Genomic DNA, 20,672 nt, shown 5'->3' with positions numbered 1-20,672 from the left:
GCAAACTACACAGTTCTGAAAGACACTTGTACCTACAAACGACTTCATGTTTTTTTTTAACTTATTATAGCTCTGCTGTACTTGCAAGAAGTCTAACTCTAATTGAATAAAAACAAAATACTAAATTATGTTTAGTTATGCCGTAAAAAACGTGCAAACTTTGTGATACAACGTTCCATAGTTTAGCTAAGCTACAAAATCTTGAATTAAATTATCTTCATGAATTACCTTTTGTTTCAAAATAGGTCATGAATATGTATTGTTTATAGGTAGGTATAAATGAAGAAAACGAAGTATTTTAAAAATAACAAATGGAATGCTTTTCATAATTTAGCCATTGCTAATATTCCACACATAACGTTATATAATTTTTCTCACTTATTCAAAAGCAAGAATTAATCTGTTACAACTATTCATTTTGTGTTTTGCCTCGGCCTACGTTTTACGTAAATTATATTGGGAACTATATTTTCTGACACTTAAATTTAGATTTGTTACTAAACTGCGATACCCTAATTATAATATCTATCCCTAAGAAATATACTAGTCATCATATTAATCAAAACTGTCTCTAAGTATGAATCATCAGATTAATATACATAATTAAGTATGTAACTTAAATCTGTCCTCTAAATAAGTCACGGCTAGCAATAATACCGGGTGAGCCTTGTAACAGGAGCAAAAAATTAAAACACAAGTTCTACTACTCAAATGGAACTACTTTAGTTCTGCAACTTTCAAAAATTAAGTAATTTTATCATTATGTTTATTCCAAACAAATAAAATGGTATTTTCAATGTACGGCATCCAATATAGCCTAAATGACATCGCCTGTCACGTAACAAAATGACGGATTTCGCAATACATTGCTTATGTCCAATTAAACTTTAAACTATAATAAAAATCATAATACAAGTTATTTTAAAAAGTTGTAGAACTAAATTAGCTCAAGATTAAGAGTGGAAGCTATGGTTTAATGTTTTGCTCCTGTTACAGGGCCCACCTTGTATATTGTGTACCTAAAATAATAGATCTGTCACCTAATAAATAGATCAGTTCCTTAATTCGATGCTTCAACATATCTACTTAGGTAGGTCTGGTTAGGTACGACGACGAGCGAAGCGAGGTGTTAGGTAGAATTGCGACCCTCAGCGCGCCAGCCGAGCGAGCGAAGCGAGCGTGCCGCGGCAGCGGCCGCGGAAGTGCCAGAACCGAAAATTTCCCCTTGTTCCCCTTACATAACCAACTTCCATTACCAGCACCGGGAGAGGACAAATAATTCCTACTCCAAAGCCGGGTTTTGGAGTAGGATTATTTAATGCCTTGTAAAGAACAAGATTCAGTAAAAAAAGCATATTAGGCACTGAAGCTTATTTTCACAATCGCGTTTTATCCCAATATTAATCGACACAGAAACAATGTCGACGGAGCTCCGGTGTAGTTTTGGCCCTTCGGGCCGATGCAAACTTAACATAACCTAAACCTACCTATGTTTCTGTGTCAATTAAACTTGGGAAAAAACGCATTTGTGAAAATAAGCTTCAGTAAAAAAGCATAGTTCTGTACAAGGCATTAAAGAATCCTACTCCAAAACCGGGAATTGTACTATGAATTATTTTTCCTCCTACATTACCGGGCCATGACGTTGCTTTTGTACAAGGAAAAAAAATCCGTTTACAAAACCGGTTTTGGAGTAGGAATTATTTGTCCTCTCCCAGTGCTGGTAATGGAACTTGGTTATGTACGGGGAACAAGGGAAAATTTCTTGCTAATACTTGTATGATGAATACGAATGTTTGTATTTAATAGGATTGGATACATTTATTTAAGTATAGTATGTCTATCCGTTGTTTAGCGCCCATAGCCAGCTTTGTTTAGTCCCAGTTGTCCAGCTGGGTCAATTGGTGTAATTTGTGAGAACATTATCATTATTATCATTTCATTCATTGTAATACATAATATGTCATATCGTCAAATTTCAGTTCAATTATTTCATGATCAACATTATTTTCTAGTGATTATAATTAATTTTTAGGTAGTCATTTCTATATTGTTTGGTAATTCAGTTTTACTGACACATTTATTATTTTGGAAACCAATATAATTATTTGATGATCAGTATTATTTCCAATTATTTTTTAATTAATATTTAGGTAACCGTTTTAATTTTAGGTATTTGTTGATTCAATTTAGGTGACAGATCTACTATTTTAGGAACAATATTATTTATTAGGGCACCAAAAATGTATTTATTAGGTGATCAATAAAATCATACCCAATTAGGTATATTGATTTCAAATTGTGCAGCGAATTTTTGTGCCACCGCCGATCAACTTGAATAACATAAATAACCCTCCTTCTGTCGCAGTCGGGTTATAACAATACCGTTAACTCTAGCGTTTTAACATAACCTTGTAGTAATGTCACAAGTAAGTTACCCATGCACGCGCGCGGGCACCGAACCGGTTTGTTTTCGGTGAGTCGACGCGTCGACGTCGCGACGTCCACGTAATCAGTTTCATGGACATTGAACTTTGTACACGTTTGTTATCGCGACTAAGGACACTTTTAATCTCCATTTCCAATGCCGTTTTCCAAAGGTTCACGATTGTGCTGACTCTTGATTACCCAGTTATGCATTAGCTATGCGTGAATGGTCGTATCATGACCAACATAACGGTACATATTTCTTGGTCGGCGTAGTTTATTATTCATTCGAAGTGTTTCTATCACAGTGAGCAGATCTCTTTTGTGTGCGTTTTTTAAATAAATATGGTTTTATCCCTGGAAGACCCGGCCGTAAGGTCGTACATCGTATACAGCGCTGTGCTCGGGTTGAAAATGTTGGCTGTCGCAACGTTGACTTCATTAACACGTGGGAAGCGGAAGGCGTTCGCGAATCCAGAGGACGCAAAGGCGTTCCAAGGTAAAGTGACGGTTGACGCGGAGGTGGAGCGGGTGCGGAGGGCGCATCTGAACGACTTGGAGAACATCCCGGCCTTCTGGTTGCTGGGCGCGCTGTACCTGACGACGAGCCCGGCGGCGGCGTGGGCGACACTGCTGTTCCGCGCGTTCGCCGCCGGCCGCATCCTGCACACCATCGTCTATGCCGTGGTGCCGATCCCGCAACCGGCGCGCGCGCTTGCCTACTTCGTGCCCTACTTGATCAACGCGTACATGGGAGTGCAAGTGGTGTTACATTATGCTACGGCGTTGTAATTGGCTCGGCGTCACCATCTTCCGCGTTAGGGACATAAATACCTAAGAATCATTTAAGAGAAAATCGCAATCACAATATTATATTTTATGTTCTCATATTAATTTGACATTGTTTTATTTCTTGGTTTGCTTATTTTGATCCACTTCAGCCATGGGTTAGATTAAGCACACAATATCCGCGGAGTGCAGTATTGGCACCGCTTCAACTCAAAAGTATCGCTGTCAAATGCGAGTCCTACTATTATTAAGCACTAATGGAAGATACAAATAATGCTGAACGGCTCCATTTGAGACGGTGTCATCCCCTGCTCGTCGCACCTAAACATGAAATCAAAAACTGTCATAATCGTAACTCAAAATTTAGGGCTTTTGAGTAACCTTCTACAGTTTTTGATTACATGTGTGATTTATTATGTATGTATTAATTAAAGTCCCATGATCAACATTAAGTACCTACCGTTAGGAAAACCATTTAAAGATAATCAAAACTCAATTCTTAGTAAAAAAAATATTATAAATGAATGACTGCCGATTTATTTTATTTTGTCCATACCATGGTTTTAGACGTGGCCCTATGTACCTCCCATCAGCCAAATAAGTGAACTATCAATTTTAAAACAAGTTCCTATCAAATGAATATGTCGCTAAAGTCGAACTTACAAGTTGACAGACGTCTATTGGCATTATTGTTTTATGAGTTTTATGTTTGGTTTTATGACATGCAAACGACTATCAATTTTAGGGTGGTTGACCACATATTTGGCTGATGGTACCTAGTTGACACAATTTGGCTTAACAACGTAAGTTACTTGATATCGATCTTAATAGCTATAGTTAAAAATAATAAAAACCAAAACTCGGAGAATGATGTGCTGAAATATTTATAATTCAGATATAATGTAGGTAACAAAGTACCCGTCCGTGGCTATCTGTGTTCTTTGATTGATCCCGTTTCAATAAAATGTGCTAAAAGTACCCGTGTGCTAAAGATTATTGAAAATTTATTTTTAAATATAGAGTAATTATGCGAAAGTATCTCATGTATGTTTGTCTGCCTGTTATCTTTTCACGCTTAAACAGCTGAACCGATTTAGATGGAATTTTGTATAGAAATTTTGAGACCCTGGGAATGGTATTTTCAAGTGATGTTATTTCAAAAATCCTAAAAATCTAGGTGCCTACTTATCATGTCTTTAATAAAATTGCGTGTTTTTAACAAGCAATGTCGCTATCGTAATGGCTTGGCAGAAGTGACATGGCAATGCCAGAGCGATTATCATCCGCGAACTATCGAGAGTCATCATATACGAGTACCTACGTATAAACCGAACATAAAAAGGAAGACATCAGTCGATCAACAAATTGGTCGACTAATCACGAGGTTCAATGTCATATATGTCATATTTTACTTCATTCTGACTCGCAAAATTTGTACTTTACGGTCCGATTCGAATTATTGGTAGGTACTTCTCATTTGGTTTCTTATTTTAGGCACAATCACGTAGCTAATATTACTTAGCACTGCCTTATCTTGGGGATTTCAGCCCACTACCAATGCTCAGGTTGACTTAATTAGTACATGTAGGTAAACAAGTGTCTTAAAATTAATACATGTATACAAGGACACCTAAATTTAAATAATCCAGTTTATTTCAACAGATGCTTGGTCAAGTTTGACTGAACACTATTTATTTTTTTCGTTTTTTTTTTAACTGTGGTTGATATTTTTTCCATCCATTGGTCCATATTTATAGTAAGTAAACCCTCACAAATACACTTTAAAGTCATGGACTCATGACTAAATTTTAAATCAATATTTCTGACAAAAAACTTTAACAAAAGTATTTAGTCAAGCCAACACACCACAGAACAGAAAAAAATAAGCCAAGTTTCTTCTGTTCCGTGAGCACAACCGACTGCTGAAATATTTCTAATTTATTCGAAGACAGTGCGTAACACCGATGACAAAGCAATAATCAAGTAGGTACCGCCAAAAACACTACAGACAAAAGTTCAAAAGGCAACATATTTTTTTGAAACAGTGGTAAAAAAATGAGAAAACGGCTTGCCTTTGTTCTGAGCTGACAACAGGGCCGCAGGGGTATTTTAAGGTGTTTAATTAAGGAAGATCTCGAAACCAAGCAAGATAACCATTGGTCGTGGATTTGTTAAACATGCTCATTGCTCATGGAAAGAAACACTTATTTCACATTAGTCAAGTAGTTACGGCTCTGCAGTGCAACTGTCAATTAAAATGGCACTTAAGCAATCCATTTTCCAATCGTTTGGAAGTAGTCTAGATTGAATAAAAACCGATATTACTAGTAGAAGCGTTTGTATGTAAAGAGCATAAAGCGCAGGGTATTCTAGTTTATAGGCCGGGCAGCTCGGGCGCTCCTCCGGCAATAAACACATCTTTTTAAGCCCCGCGGCCTCCCCGGCGACGGCTTTATTCTAAAAGCCATTCGAAGGTTTTACGATGCCCATTCGTTTCCCATTATTGCCCTGTTATAGCACAGGAGCCGCGTTTTGAATCTAAGATGAATAGATTATCTCTCACGTATCTTTTATCATCGTTTTATTCTTGGAGATGAAGCTACTTCTTAATAAAACTCATGTTACATTTTTTGATGGCTTCTCACTCACAGCTTACGGCGGAGTTCACAAAATTCTTTCTAAAGCAAGTGTAGCCATGTAGACCGGTAAAATTACTCTGGTGGTAAAGTGGGTCAAATAAAACTTACAAGATTTGACCTGTAAAGACACACATACATTGCAAATAAAAGCTTGTAACTAACATCCAATAAAAAGTTGGAAACCCCGACTTTGTCACTTCAAAGTTCAATGTCTCAAAAACGGCTAAACCGATTTTGATGAAACACCGTAGCTAGAAAATCTGATTTCAAATAAAAAAACCGCATTTAAATTGGTCTGCCCGATTAAGAGCTACGGTGCCACAGACCGACACACAGACAGACACACACACGGGACACTGACACACAGACACACAGCGATCAAACTTATAACACCCCTCTTTTTGTTAAAAAAAAGTGACACGGTTGGTTTTCATACAGATTGAGGAACTTGGCTTATCTAGGTAGATCTGTTATCTTTGGTATTTTCGTTTGTTTTTTTTTTGTACTAAGCAAGTATGTAGGTAGGTAGTTAGAAAATGTAATCAAGTAACCGTGATTGCAACTAACTACAATTTGTAGTTAGTAACCGACATTTTTAACTACATTTTACGGTTACTTTTTATAATCTGTTGCTGAGATTCCTAACTACAAAATGTAAATAGCCGCAGCAATCAATAATCTGTATTATTTACAAATACTGGTGAGTGAACAGCCTCAGTTCTAAATATTCATTTCTATTGAAACTTTTGAAACGATACACCTACGTTTCATTGATATATTAATACAATTTGTATTTAATAGCTACTTAGTATTATTCTAAAATACTCGGCCGCTATCACCTCGTGCCAACCTGCGCCGGCTGGAGCCAAGCCGCGGGACGGAGAGCGGCGGGACATCGGGACGACAGAATCAGCAAATAATAAGACCGCGTTGCGCTTAAAGCCGGATAGTGCACGAATGAATACGAAGGGCCTTGACTAAGCGAGTCGTATTTCGAGTTTGGGACTCAGTAAAGTCAGTTTCATCAACCAACACCGAGAACCACGCTGTCAACGTTAAAAGGTACGTTTATTTTTAGTCTACAATAAAAATATTTTCGTATTCCTTTATAGGTTAGGTGTGACAACATTATGCATATGAGCAACCATCGTGTTTATCTAATGAATGATGTGTCAAAATAGTTGTGGGTTAGGTAAGCAGCATCCATCATCCCTAGTACAGTTACAAAGATGGTAAACACTGCAAACAGCTTTCCCACACACAGCACGCGTGTGGCTCGCATCGCATGTGGCTGCGGCCGGCGACCAATGCTACCAACTTATTAATTCGGTATTTTTGTTAGCTAGAGAAATAAAGTAAACAATCTTGACCTTTTTTATATTAAAAATACTTTTTCAAAATAAGTTACAGCAAGGAAGTGCCTGACAATGGACGTATTATACGTGGTAATTTATATTGTTATATGGTATTTATGGTTTTCGTAAGAATCGGTACTTAATTAATTTTTAAAAAGCATATTTCGATAAAAGTGAGGAACTTTCTTATTTTCAGAAATGATAAAAAACAAAGTATGTTGAAAAAGTTCCTAAATGAAAAATGATAAAAGGCATAAATAAAAACTTGCTGATGTTGTTCCAAAAGTAGTCAGATTGAGCGACTATGTTGTTACGTTGGCCACACTGCGGGCGACGCGGCGTGGCGCACGGGAGCGGCCGGCCCAAGGTCATCCGAACCGAATGAGATAAGCAGATAAAAGTTACCGGCCTGCCACGTTACATTTCATAATATTATATCGACATTTAATTTGACGTCTTTTTATGAAATTATGCTTCTAGTAATGTTATTTTTGCAAATTAAATGATTTTTTTAAATAAGCGATTCAAGTTGTACGTCTCATTATTTCAGTTAGCAAAGTAAATTTTTGTTTGTTTAGTCGCGTCGTGAGCAAGTAGTTCCGTAAACAACCACTAGATAGCGCCACGTCAGTCTATTAATGTACGAACAGTGTTGGACGAAATAAATCATACACCTATATTATAGGTACATGAAAATGAAATTTTCTCTCTAACAACTTTATGAATTCTACAATATTGTATCTTAGGAAAACTGGTGGCATATTTCATAACCTATTTATACACAACAATGTAAATTTCAATATTCATCAAAACTATTTATTTACATAGCTAATAATCGATAACACTTCATTTTGCTCTGGACAAATTAAATCATACAATAAGCTTAATAAGAAAATTATGCTTAATACAATATTTTGTGTGGCCTCCTTTTGCTTTCAAGACTGCTGCTAATCTTGAGGTTGAGTATATAACTTGCCGCTATGTCTAGCGTTTGTGGACTTACGAGAAAGCCTTTGATTCGGTCGAAACATGGGCCGTGCTTGAGTCTCTCCAGCGATACTGCATTGACTATCAGTATATCGACGAAGTGTTAAAGTGTTCGTATAGAAACGCCACTAGGTATGTGGGTCCGAATAAAAACCGTTAATAATCACTAATTCGTTTTTAAAGAATATAACACTATCACGAATAATTATTGGAGTAGAGACATTAACTTATACATATATTAAGAATTAAGAAGAGTTCTATCAGACCACATTTTTAATTTTCATTCAATTTTTATGAAATAATCGAAAAAAACTAACAAAAATGCAACGTTGCCAGCTCAGCAGGTATAACCGCTCTTAAATTAAAAATAAGTTTAAAAAACTGAAACTCGACTACGGAAAAAACGCGCTTTAAAAGCATGAAATAATAAATTGTTTAAGAACTAATTAATTTGATTATACCTATATTGGTTTCTTTCCAAAACACATACAGACACACACACACATGAAAACGCATATTTTGCATAAACTTAGCTATATAAGGTCGCAGTTGAGCAAAGAAATTACTAAAGTTCACACATAGATACATACATTGCAAGTTGCAAGTTAAATAAAAGCTTGTAACTTGTAAAAACAAGTTCTGTATAGAAGTTGAGCCACAAGAAGGCTTTATCTCTATAAAAAAACATTTTTTTTATTATTTTAAAATTTTTATGAGTTTCCACTTGTACTTGTATCGTATTAATAACTAATCAGTTGCCTTAATGTGGGTTAAAGTATCGTACAGAATTTTTTAACACATGTATTATTTTTCGTATAAATTAAACTAGATTTACAAAATTATCATTACTACTTAAGTATTCAAGTTTTTACTTTGCATCTTCAAGTTGGTAACTCATTTCTAAACTTATTTGATGTGGTTTCCTAAAAGTACCTACCTATCCGTAAATCCGTCCACGATATCGTAAAACGATTGTTTTCTCCATCTCGGACAAACAAAACATAGCGTGCTCCTCATTTAAATATTAAAAAAAAATACAACCGAATTGATAACCTCCTCCTTTTTTTTGAAGTCGTTTAAAAATACTGTGACCCGTACCACTACCATGAGCTTACAGTGACCGTACTCGATAGCGATGGCGTAAACTTGTACAGCACCTCTACAAATAATTTACGCCGTCGCTATCGAGCAGGTACGGTCACTGTAAACTCATGGTAGTGGTACGGGGGTAAAAGTTACAAAAAACTACCTTTGTCAGAATCACACCTATACGTAACAACTAAGCGCGTCTGCCCCGTAATAGAACCCTTCTCAAACCTTCTTCAACGTCGGTGAGATTATACTCACAATACTTGTGCAGTCAGGCTACAATAACTACCAAACTCGGCTACATATACAAACGTCGCACGGCTTTAAAAAACTATAGGTATAAAGGAATCAAACTTTATCGTATCTATGCTTGTCTACGTCTAGTCTATAATAGACTAGTATTTTATGCTACTGTAACATAACAAGGGTCAAGATTGGTTTTTTGGAATCTTTTTGTATTTTTTTTTCAATTCTTTTTTTGTTACTTTAACGGTCATCCCGTAAAATCCATATCGAAAATACAAACTGAAATATAGATGCATAGAAAAACCAGAAAAATAAGACCAGCGCTGGGAATCGAACCCAGGTCCTCGGCATTCCGTGCCACGTGCTATATCACTACACCACCACTGGACAGCGATACAGACACGAATTTCTCCTATGCACCACATATCTCAGCTTGTTTGTTTTCTTATTTAGTCACTTAAGCAGCGACACTAGCGACATCTATGCTGTAGCCCTCATCGAGAAACTTTCAGCACCCCATTGGAACTAACTGCTCACCCGGACAAGAGATGCCGTACTATGACACTTATACTATTTAATACGAGAGCGAGAGGGATGGTACGATACGAACTTCGAGTTTCGAGTTTCGTAGTAGTCCTGCAGTTTCCGACGGAATAGCGCGCGATAACCGAATCCCACGAGGCCCGAGGGTGAAGACGTGGGCAAAAGCTAGTAATAATATAATGACTGTACTTGCCTTAAAAACTTAAACACGTTGTAGACATGCCCCATAACATGTGTAACATATGTTCAGCGGCTGTCAAGTTAATACTGATATTTTGCAATCAGAAAAAACTTATGCAACAGTAATACCATAGTAAAAGAGGACAAGTAAGTCCACTCCGACCCTTTAGGAGACTAACTGCCTACTCCGGCGCGGACGCTTAGGGTTGTCGATGTCTATTTTAGATTAATTACCTACCGGCAAATAATTTTAGTACCAAAGTTAACTTAAAATTGACCAATGTCTGTGTCTAGACAAACCAGACAGATTCTATGCCGTTATATTATTATTATTATTACTATACTAAATTTAAAAATATTATTTTTAAATTCGGCGGAATGGTGATGGCGACTGTATACATACTACTCATGTTTACCTACACATAATACTATAACTATATTTTTATAGCTAGGTAGTAGGTAGATATCTATTATTTTTATGAGTCCTTGCACGAAACTATTACAGTAAAATCGAAGCGTACCTACAGCACCGACGGCAGCGCAGCTTTGACCTTGACTAAAGAAAACTTAATCCTCATTAAATTGGGATGTCCCAATTTTTTACAACATAGGTATAATAAATCGAAAACCATTTGGAGAAATAGGCTTTGTGAAGCGTTTTCAGAAATCAGATTCCAAAAATGTGATAAATTGATTTAAATAAACAAAATTTAAGTAATGACCCTCATTTGACCCCTGCAGTGTCTCGTCATAAACAGTCTATAAAGGCAGTTATAAAGCAAGTCTACACTCTTAAGCAAATTGACAGTTTGAAATGTTGCTGTCCTGCTTATAATAGCAAAGAGTGACAAAGATAGAACTTTAATCACATGAAGCCGGGTGCGGGCTTTAAACAGTTGTCATTTATCGTAAAGTCCGAAATGTATACGAGTATTTCGAATGTATTTTACAAATGAAATTATTAAATTACGTCGTTAAAAGTACATATAAAAGAATTTAAATATCAGATTTTAATAAAAAATATCTATTTACTATCACACCATTACAAACATAGGAATAATCGAAGCTAAAAGAAGAGAAATAAGTAAAACTATTTGTCATGGTTCATTTAGGACCCTAAGAAGCCTTGCATGAATTATTGTCAAATTGTAATGCCACAAATCTGTAATCATATAATCATGTTATGTAAGACCTGAATTTTTCTAGGCAATGGAACGTGGCTGTCTCACTGTGACGTCATCCAGCGTATTTCGTAAAAAAATAAAAAAATACTCATCCAAATTCAAAAACAATGAAAATGCTATCTTAAAATATCCTATTCTTTCCAAAAATAAAATAAAAACTATAGGTTATTTTTTTGGTGCATCCCAATTATCAGTGTGTGCGTGCGGCGGGTGCGTGGCGCGTGCGTACCGCCGGTCAACCGGCGCGCACACATTTAAGCCGCGAGATGTATACATGTACTTTTGTTCGTAGTGAGCCTACTATGTCCTCTTTTACTATGGTGATGCTCTTGCTCGTTGTTGTTTGTCATAAGTAATAAGATAACTAATGACTGGTGTTATTCGGACTCGGAATAGATCGCTAAACGAACGCATTTGACAAGGTGTGGCGATTAATTTATCCTTGTGAAGATGTTTAGATGTTTGTTACTGAATCCCGCAATAACGGCTGAACGGATTTACATGAAACTTGGTGTACAGATAATCAAAGATCTGTATTGAGACATGGAAACCTACTTGATATCCCGGTGGTGGTAGGATAATATTTTAAGTTTAAACAACAATAGAGGGCGCTGTCCAAAAAGGTGATGTACCGCACCTCGGCTCTCAAGATGACGTGTTCGTTTGCATTCAATAGATGGCGTTGTGCGAGCAAACGCTGTCCTTTCAAATTGTAACCGCCGTATCCTTTTTTCAAGCCAAACACTAAGATTTATTGCGTTGCCATGGTAAAAAGAATCGTGTAAGTAAACGGTTGTCGTTGAATATTTCTAAATATTCCTTGGGAATAATATACAACAGTTGAGTTAAGACGACATTAAGCTATTTCTTATTCGGGCGAAGCCGCGGGTTAAGGCTAGTTTTATAACGCTTACCTTAGTGAAGAGGTCGCAAGACACGGTGTGGAAAACCTTCCCGAATATACAAATATCCTTCCCTACGTCCAAGTCCTTCCAGTGCCAGAACTCGCCGAGATCGTTCTTAGGTATTTTTCCGCGCTTCACCATTCTTCCTTGCCACAAACCCGAATTCTAAAACAATTACATAGGTACTTTATTATGATGCTCTTTTGAGGAATTTCTTCTGTAGTGTTACCTAATCCTACACAACTCACTGAGTTGACAAAAAAGACCAAGGATTAGCGAGGGTGAATATTGGAAAATTCCACGAAAATTCACACGTGCCTAATTGATTCAGAGACAAATTTTATGCAGCCGTACAATCATGCGTAATAATTTGTGAAAAATCTTACAGCTATCGTTAAAGGTGATATTCGATGGTTAACTCGACCGAATATTCACTGAAGCATTCGCTTGATTTTTATTTCATTTCATTGTCATAAGTATGGCTTAGCTAGAATGACATAGAAAAGTAATTCACTAATAATTTTCATTCAATATGTCGTCACATTCAAAGCAATCGTGTATCTTGGAATAATTTGATATGGTTGAACCCGTGTGAACGTTATTTCTGTTTAAACACTTAATTTTTCATGCATTGGTAGAGAGTGAATGGGGCTGAATGAAGATCCCTACTATCCATACTAATATTATAAATGTGAAAGTAACTAACTCTGTCTGACTGTCTGTTACTTTGTCACGCTTCAATCGCTGAACCGATTTAGACGAAATGCGGTGTGGAGAGTGGAGATAGTTGGACTCTCGGGAAAGAATAATAATACTTATTATCCCGGAAAATAGCATAGTTCCCGCGAGATGCCGATAAACTAATTCAACGCGAACGGAGTCGCGGGCAACAGCTTAGTATCCAATACAGTTGGACCAGTTCATTAAAGAAACCATTCAACACTTTTGTTTTATTTTGTGCCCAGAAGTGTCATTTTGATTCATGCATGCTGTCTGCTGTGAAATAAAAACGCGAATGTGAACATAAAATTAACCGTCTTAAGTATGTATATCACCTTTTTTTGAGCGCAAAAAGCAATAGGTATGTACGAGTAAACCAAAGAGTTTGCAAAATCCATAATGATAATACGTATAGCCCCTAACCCACAAAAGCAAAATTAGATACGTAATAATAATATAACGTTTTAAACTTTCGTTATTCTCACTCATAATAAAAAATAAATAAAAAAAATAACGTAATAATAATAATAAAATAACTCGTGTAAAAATAGCGTGATAAGTCCCGTTTATGGTATTTTGATTATGACGTAATAATAATATATTAATTTATTATACTTTCAATACGTTCATGTTCTTACTAGAATATAAAACTTCACGCCGATGCCTGTATAGATTTTCCTTGAAATCATAGGCAACGATCGCGTCTGTACCTATATGACGCAGAAACGATTCGATGCGCAAAATGACGCAAATAAATCCTACATAAAATGATATGATATGATACGAATATTAGTCAAGAATAGGAAAGGCGATTATACTCGGAGGTGGCAAGCGTCGGCTGGCAGCTGGCAGCTGGCAGCTGGCAGCGAACAAAGGCTATAGCCGGCCGGCGCTCGCATTCAAGCGCAGACAAATGCGTGCTCATTTGCTCGTTCTGCTTCAGCTTCAGCTTAACAAGACTGATCTAAGCTGCTAGCACTTCTCTGTGTTTTGCATCATGCATTAAATAAATTGTACTTATATAGTCGACGCCATAATTCGTGAGACTAAATTGACAAGCCAATGACAGTTACAGGGTTACCAGGGTTCGACGAAATTAAATAGCGATGTAGCCGATATCGATATTCAGTGTCGATTCGACTAAATGGTGTGCTAAGTGGCTTTTTTTTGTACAATGTCGGGATAATTGTTGTTGCAATTGTCAATTTCATGGAGAAAAACGAGATCTTTAGAATAGATGAACTACTAAATACCTACTTGTTTTTGTAAGGTTCTTAAGTATTAGGGTGGGAATTCGGAAGTACTTTGGACAAGGGAAGAAAAACTGGTAAATATTATTTTTTATAAGTAGTATTTATTAGGTTTATAAATTGAGATCGATTCAAGAGCATGCGATACGATCCGTGAATCGTTTCATAGGCTTAAGGTCCATTACGATTCAAAGTGAAAAATCGACGAATGCGACACAACGCCGGTGCAAAATGGCCCTATAATACTACGAAGTGATGAAACTATTACTTCGTAGTTGCCGCACTGCGACGTTGGGGATTTAATACGAGATGAGAGCGCGGTACGATACGAACTTCGATTTTAGAATTTCGTAGAGGCCAATCCAAAACACATTAATGACAAAATTGTCTCTTCTGAAGTTGATGAAACTATTACTTCAGTTAGCGCACTGCGCACTTGGGGACGGCAATGATATCATGCGCATATAAAATAAATAAGCGGATTTAAGGTGAGGCCAATCAAAACAATAAATGAAATAATTGTCGTTGGTTCTTATTTGCACTTCTTACAAAGATATCTTACATTGCAAAGTAAATTATTAAACTAGAAGCCAATGCCGTAATGTTTTATTATATCGACACGAACAGCACTACCCTGACTGTGGCAACACTTGAGCACAATGAATTGACAATTTAGTCTCACGAATTATGGCGTCGACCATAGTTATAACAGTATACTTATCGCAGGATGAATGCAAAAGTGGCAAGTGTCAAAATCTTAATATACCTAACTAACTAGTGATGGACTGTAACAGCCCATTACTAAGTTATTTAATATTTTTACTTATGCCACTTTTGCATTCACTCAGCGATATATTCGTATACTATGCAAGCCATACGGAAATCCATTTTCATAATGAACATCGGAATGGAAAACCGACCGAGCTTCGAATTAATTAATAGTAAAAGTTTGTACTTATAAATTTAATTTTTACATTTATTGTTTTGTTTTAAGTTTTGTGTGTTTGTTGCAAATACTTTTATACCTGACTAAAAACTTACTAAATACCAGGAAATTCACCAGAGGCGCTATATATTTTGAAAGGAAAAGTAATTACGATTTTCCTTGTTAATTAATGCGATGTCACTATGAAATTTACTGTGGAATGGTTCTATGGTGGCTCATGAATAAAAGTCCTTGACCGTGCCTACATACCTACGCTACAGATATAAGAACCTTTGATCATGTTTATATCCTAACCTATCCACATTTAATTCTTCACATGTAGTAAAAATAGACAACTAAGATAAAAAAAAAATAACGAAATAAATATATGATCAGAAAAACTTTTTAAGAATACGTGTCACAAACACTGCGAAAAATAACTTAATGTTATAGTACAAATCCAAATGGGAAGAATTTAACTAAAACTGCTATGGTTGAGTAAGAGTGCCGCGCGCTGGCAGCATTGTTCGTCTCGTTACTGCTGAAGATTAATGGCGCATTTTTTCGCAACAGTCTGGGAATGATAAAGAGAATGGAATCGAAAAGCGCTCCGGGCGGCGACACGTCCAACGCAACCGCGGCGCGTCGAGACTCGAAAGGATGCACAGCCGACTTTATAATGGGATGGTCCCCCATTTGCTAAAAATACTTCATTACTTACAGCTTAGTTCTCCATTCATCATATTGCAGTGCCATTTGCCATAAGAGACTGCTCATAATAATGACAAGCCTTATTTCACTTCTATTGCATATACAGAATGTCTTAAAATTTTGGAATAATTCAGTTGGTTATATGGTTAGTTGGACTGAATACTCCTGCAAAGGTTTTTCATCTGAATTATATTTGGATTAAAATTGTAGTCACGCCTTTAACGCGGTACCTAACACTTGAACATCGATCAATGTATGGAAACATTTGTCAACGATAAATAAAAGAATCGTAACAACATTGAGTGAGTAGAGTAGTGAGTAGGGGTGATTTGACAAACATATATACCGAAATATCCCGGATTAGGTTAATGATACCGTGTATATCTACCGATAGGTACCTAGTCCTATATTTTGTCATATTTAGCGATAACACATGACCGGTAAAGAGAAATTTCATCTGATGACACCAAACGAACATTTATTAATAATTTTGCCGAACTTGCTTTATTTGCAATGTTCTGTACCTAGTAGTGTTTTAAAAAAGGGTGGATTTGCGATTTATTTACTTTTTAAATCATTGCATCTGGTCATTAAGTTTAAAACAGGGACAATGATATTGTGACCTATTATATTTGTGGAATGCTTACTGACACCTTCACGCAAGCAGAAGTTGTATTAATTAGTGGGAGGTTGTGCAGGCACGGGCGGTGCGCGCAGCACGGACGGACGCGGCGGCTATAATTACGAACGAAGCAGCCGACCGCCGCCCGGCGCCCGGCGCCCGCCCTGAGCTCGTGAAAGTAATAATGCCTCGTAAAACAGGAACCTATTTCCGAGTAGTTCCCAAACATATTTTGTCGCTATAGTTCGTTCATTCCTGACCCAACATGTAGCCCACACCACAAAGCCCGCTAAGAATACCAAGTGGTAAATGGGACAATATCTACAATTATTGCCCGCATCGTACCGGCAGTATTTTACAGTTAGGGTCAGTATTACACCGCAAATTTTCAATGAATCAGAGTAGGGCGGTGAAAATTTAATCAACGCAGCCAGCGAATTATACGAACGATTTATGTTTGGATATTTATTTACACCGTCGATCACTCCGCGTTCGGCCTGATAATTCCTCGGGCCGGAAATAGAGGTATTTGCCAAGGACAGCACCGGGCAGGAGCAATTACGTCCGTCATTATATTATCATGTAAGTATATGAATGAGCCATTTGGCTGGATTAGAGGTCGTTTTCCGGGAAAAAGCAAGTCCCGATAGATTCATTTCTCCTAGTAGTTACCTAATCGGAAGCAACATTTAAATTGTATAATGGTTACATAAGTAGGTACTCTACAACACCCCAATTCAAATGTTTCGTTTTGATGTTTATTTTGAAGTAAGGAATGTTTAGTAGTTAAAACTGGAGCGATATATTCGCCGCGCCAGATCGTTATAAATATTTAAAAGTGTTTACTTATTTACTTAAAGCCTGTACCTAATGAGTAGTTCTGTACTTGTGTTTTCACTACGATTCTAATTTGATGGCAAATAATGTAATGTAATGACAGCCCATTAGACCCAGAGACTTAAAATTTGAAAGTAATATTCCTTTAGGATCATTAAGAGGTTTACTAAGGGGGAGTTTTGCTAAAATTTCTACGGTATAGAGAACTAACCATATTTTTGTTATTTTACGGGAGCGAAACTCCGGAGCAAAGCTAGTTGATTATGAAGGAATATAAGGTATGTACTTTTACGCGTGGCTCCATGACTGTGATGGTGTCATCTTCGATGAAGTAGACGATATTTACGACGCGCACGCGGTAGCTTTCGTCAGGGTTTTCATAGACGGGCTGCTTGAAGAAGGCGGTGAAGTTGAGACAGCGCTTGTCGTAGTGCACCCAGTGCGGGACCACGGCCGGCAGCGCTGGCTGCTTCACACGCCCGTACGTCAGCGACGGGTCGTAGCTGTAAGCAAACGTTCAAAGCACCATTAATAGTTAAATGAATAAATAAATAAAGCAGTACCTCCAACTCATGCTAGCTTAAAATAGTTAGTAGGTACTCAGAAGTGTCACTAGTGACGCTCAAATTTAAATGAATTCTAAGAGATGAGCATTCGCTGTCGGCTACTACCTACATCGGACAACTTAGGTACTTCAAAAGTAGGATAGAGCAATAGATAGGATGAACTCAAACTGGAATTCGCTATGCTTGGAATGCTGATCATGATTCATGATACAAAGCGGTGGGGTAACGTCTAATCTAAATTCATGTGTACATATGGTACAAATACATTGATGAGCCCACGTTTACCCTAAATCGATTCTATTTAGCCTGCTACATGGAAAAATAATTCGAAATTACCAATGACCATAGGGCTGGTGCATTTCTCGCCCAACGTATTGGAATCACGATCCAGCGCGGAAATGCAGCCAGCCTTATGGGCACTCTTCCTCAGGGACAAGACTTGGGCGAACTGTATATATAGTTAATTTATTTTTAGGATAGTTTAGTGTAACCTCAATTGTTCCTTTTTAATTAATATTTACCCTATTTAAAAAGTAATTAAAATTCAACTGCGTGACTTATAAAAAAACTAAAATTGGCCTATTTTACAACACACAGAAATGTTTATAATGTGTCACTAGGCAAAGAAGAAATAAATAAATATATTTGAAACAAAACAAGGGGCAAGGACGCCCATTGTTCATAATCATTCGAGATTCAATCTGACTGGGTCTGCAGCGTCTATTTTATAGGCACGTGCATTTCAGGCTGCACTGGGACTGGAACAGAGACGTGCCGAGTTGAGCAATCAAATTCGTTGAAATTCACATCTCGTACCGCTCTGTATCATGATTGATTGATCGCTTCCATCTGCGTGTTGTAAGTTTTGCAATATACGATCATTATGACTGTTTCTGTTTTCAGTTGATAAATCAAATCCCACTTCATATAAGGCAATAGAGATTTTCCACCCTTCTTGCTTGTTTGTACTCGAGACTGGATGGTACATTTTTGGGCTAGCGATGGGAGTGTCATAATCGGATCTCGCGCTATTGTGCCAAGACGCCATGTTAACATACATATCTAACTGTATAATACCTAAGTGTAAAACTTATTTCAAAACTTAATAATGAGTTAAAGTAGGAATCCAACACGCGAAGCATTTTAAAACCATTACACAATTTTTTTTGAATCAACATGAATGAAAACAACGGAATTTCAAGGAAAACATTTACGAGTATTTCGTGAGTCATCAGCTTTCTAAGTATTACTATCAAACCAAATGAATTGAGGTCCTACTGTGAAACCCTTTTACACAAATTATCATAGTGGCATTGCTTGCTTGAAAAGCAAAATCGAGAAAGTTCTAAGGTCCAGCAAAGAAATGGTTCTATAGTGCTTATTTTTGAAATTGTCCATCGACCGCTATGGTCGATTTGACATGTAAGATCTGTTTCGACGGGAAATAGCAGTTTTAGGAGTATAGTTACTTGACCGAGTCGTCAGGCAGTGCGAAGGCGTTGCTATCGACATCGGTGGCGGCGCCGCCAGGTCCGCGCACCAGCGTGTCCGGGAACCGGTGCCCCTGGTAGTAGCGCAGCGAGCTCCGCATGTGGAATTGCGTCTTAGTTGGGTCCGAGAACGTCAGCCCCGGAAGCTTTGGTAACCCCCACGCCATTCTATATAAAATTCAAACTTACTTAAATAGTATAATCAACAATTAAATTTAATCGAACCAGTATTCTTAATTTAGGACCTCATATCCGATTTAATTAATTTCGTTACCAAGAAGTACGTTTAATAGTAGATTGTTCAACAAGGAACTAAAACAAGCCATAATGACACGTATAGTTCGAGTGTCATTAGGTCATTACGGTTGTTTAGACTGGCGTTAAACACTACTTTTCACTTTGAATGCGAAGAAAACAAATGATGTCCTGTTCAAAATTACTAATAACTTTTTAAAAATGTACACTAAATACGACTAATCTACCGCCTCCGCCTCCGCCCGCCTTTGTACAAGTATCTCAAAGTTTGTCAATTGTGTTTTGTTTATTTTCTTTTGTACAATAAAGAGTTTACATACATACATACATACTAATCTAATGGACATCCGTTCAAAATTCAAATAGCAAAAATTGCAAAATAATTTGTTCCGCGGTTTTTTCTTTACTTTTATTTTTTTTAAGTGTCGATTTAAATGCTTGCATATTTAGCCACCAGATTCAAAATTGAAAACTATTTAAAAACTAATTGGACTATGCATAATAACATCCTTAATAATTATATAGATTCATATATTCGTAATCATTAATTGGTTCACGAAATTAAATCGTGTTTTTAAAATATTTTTGCACAGTTGTCATTTTGAGGTTATTTCTACACCCTAATACACAATCACTAAAAATGGCGATAATCCTCCATTCACAAACACCGTGTTTGGCTGTTCAGGAGTTACCAAAGTAAATTAAAAAAATACTTTAATCCCTAGAGATTATTAAGGAGCTTGAGTCCCGATATGCAGAGACTAAAGTATAGTATTTTAAGAGCATGAGAAGTGAAAACCAATTTTTCCGTTATGCTTCACGTCGTTGCTGACTGGGCATTGTAGCCGACACGGGGGGTTCGGTACTGAAGGCCTTACTTGCATTTAGCCTTGGCATTCAAAACGTCTCAGTAGTACACTGACCAAGTAGGTATGCAAAATAACTTGTTTAT

At 37.0% G+C, this 20,672-nt stretch overlaps 3 protein-coding genes across 4 annotated transcripts in view; 2 read left to right on the top strand and 1 right to left on the bottom strand.

Moving 5' to 3' along the window:
- The window catches only part of LOC141428276 (EF-hand domain-containing protein 1-like), a 53,917-nt gene that overhangs the window by 31,120 nt on the left and 2,125 nt on the right, over positions 1-20,672 (bottom strand). Inside the window, exons 2-4 of the mRNA XM_074088174.1 lie at positions 19,445-19,633; positions 17,696-17,912; positions 12,354-12,509 (exon numbers count right to left, since the gene is read on the bottom strand). Of these exons, the coding sequence (XP_073944275.1) occupies positions 12,354-12,509; positions 17,696-17,912; positions 19,445-19,632 (561 nt within the window). The 5' untranslated portion in view covers position 19,633. The remainder of the gene's footprint in view (positions 1-12,353; positions 12,510-17,695; positions 17,913-19,444; positions 19,634-20,672) is intronic.
- On the top strand, positions 2,454-3,321 carry Mgstl (Microsomal glutathione S-transferase-like). The gene has a single exon (XM_074088335.1). The coding sequence runs from the start codon at positions 2,773-2,775 to the stop codon at positions 3,217-3,219; it is 447 nt and encodes a 148-aa protein (XP_073944436.1). The 5' UTR covers positions 2,454-2,772; the 3' UTR covers positions 3,220-3,321.
- LOC141428284 (uncharacterized) overlaps positions 6,413-20,672 on the top strand; it is a 155,422-nt gene continuing 141,162 nt past the window's right edge. For both annotated transcript variants that reach the window (XM_074088187.1, XM_074088198.1), the window contains exons 1-2: positions 6,413-6,555; positions 6,657-6,917. The gene's annotated coding sequence lies outside the window, so the exon portion shown is untranslated. The remainder of the gene's footprint in view (positions 6,556-6,656; positions 6,918-20,672) is intronic.

This window comes from Choristoneura fumiferana, chromosome Z (genome assembly GCF_025370935.1).
Source record: "Choristoneura fumiferana chromosome Z, NRCan_CFum_1, whole genome shotgun sequence".
Taxonomy (NCBI): domain Eukaryota; kingdom Metazoa; phylum Arthropoda; class Insecta; order Lepidoptera; family Tortricidae; genus Choristoneura; species Choristoneura fumiferana.
This window is presented reverse-complemented; position numbering and strand designations above follow the sequence as displayed.

What these genes read in the sequence shown, in the direction of transcription:
- Mgstl (XM_074088335.1), top strand. Translation starts at nt 2,773, where the DNA reads ATGGTTTTATCCCTGGAAGACCCGGCCGTAAGGTCGTACATCGTATAC.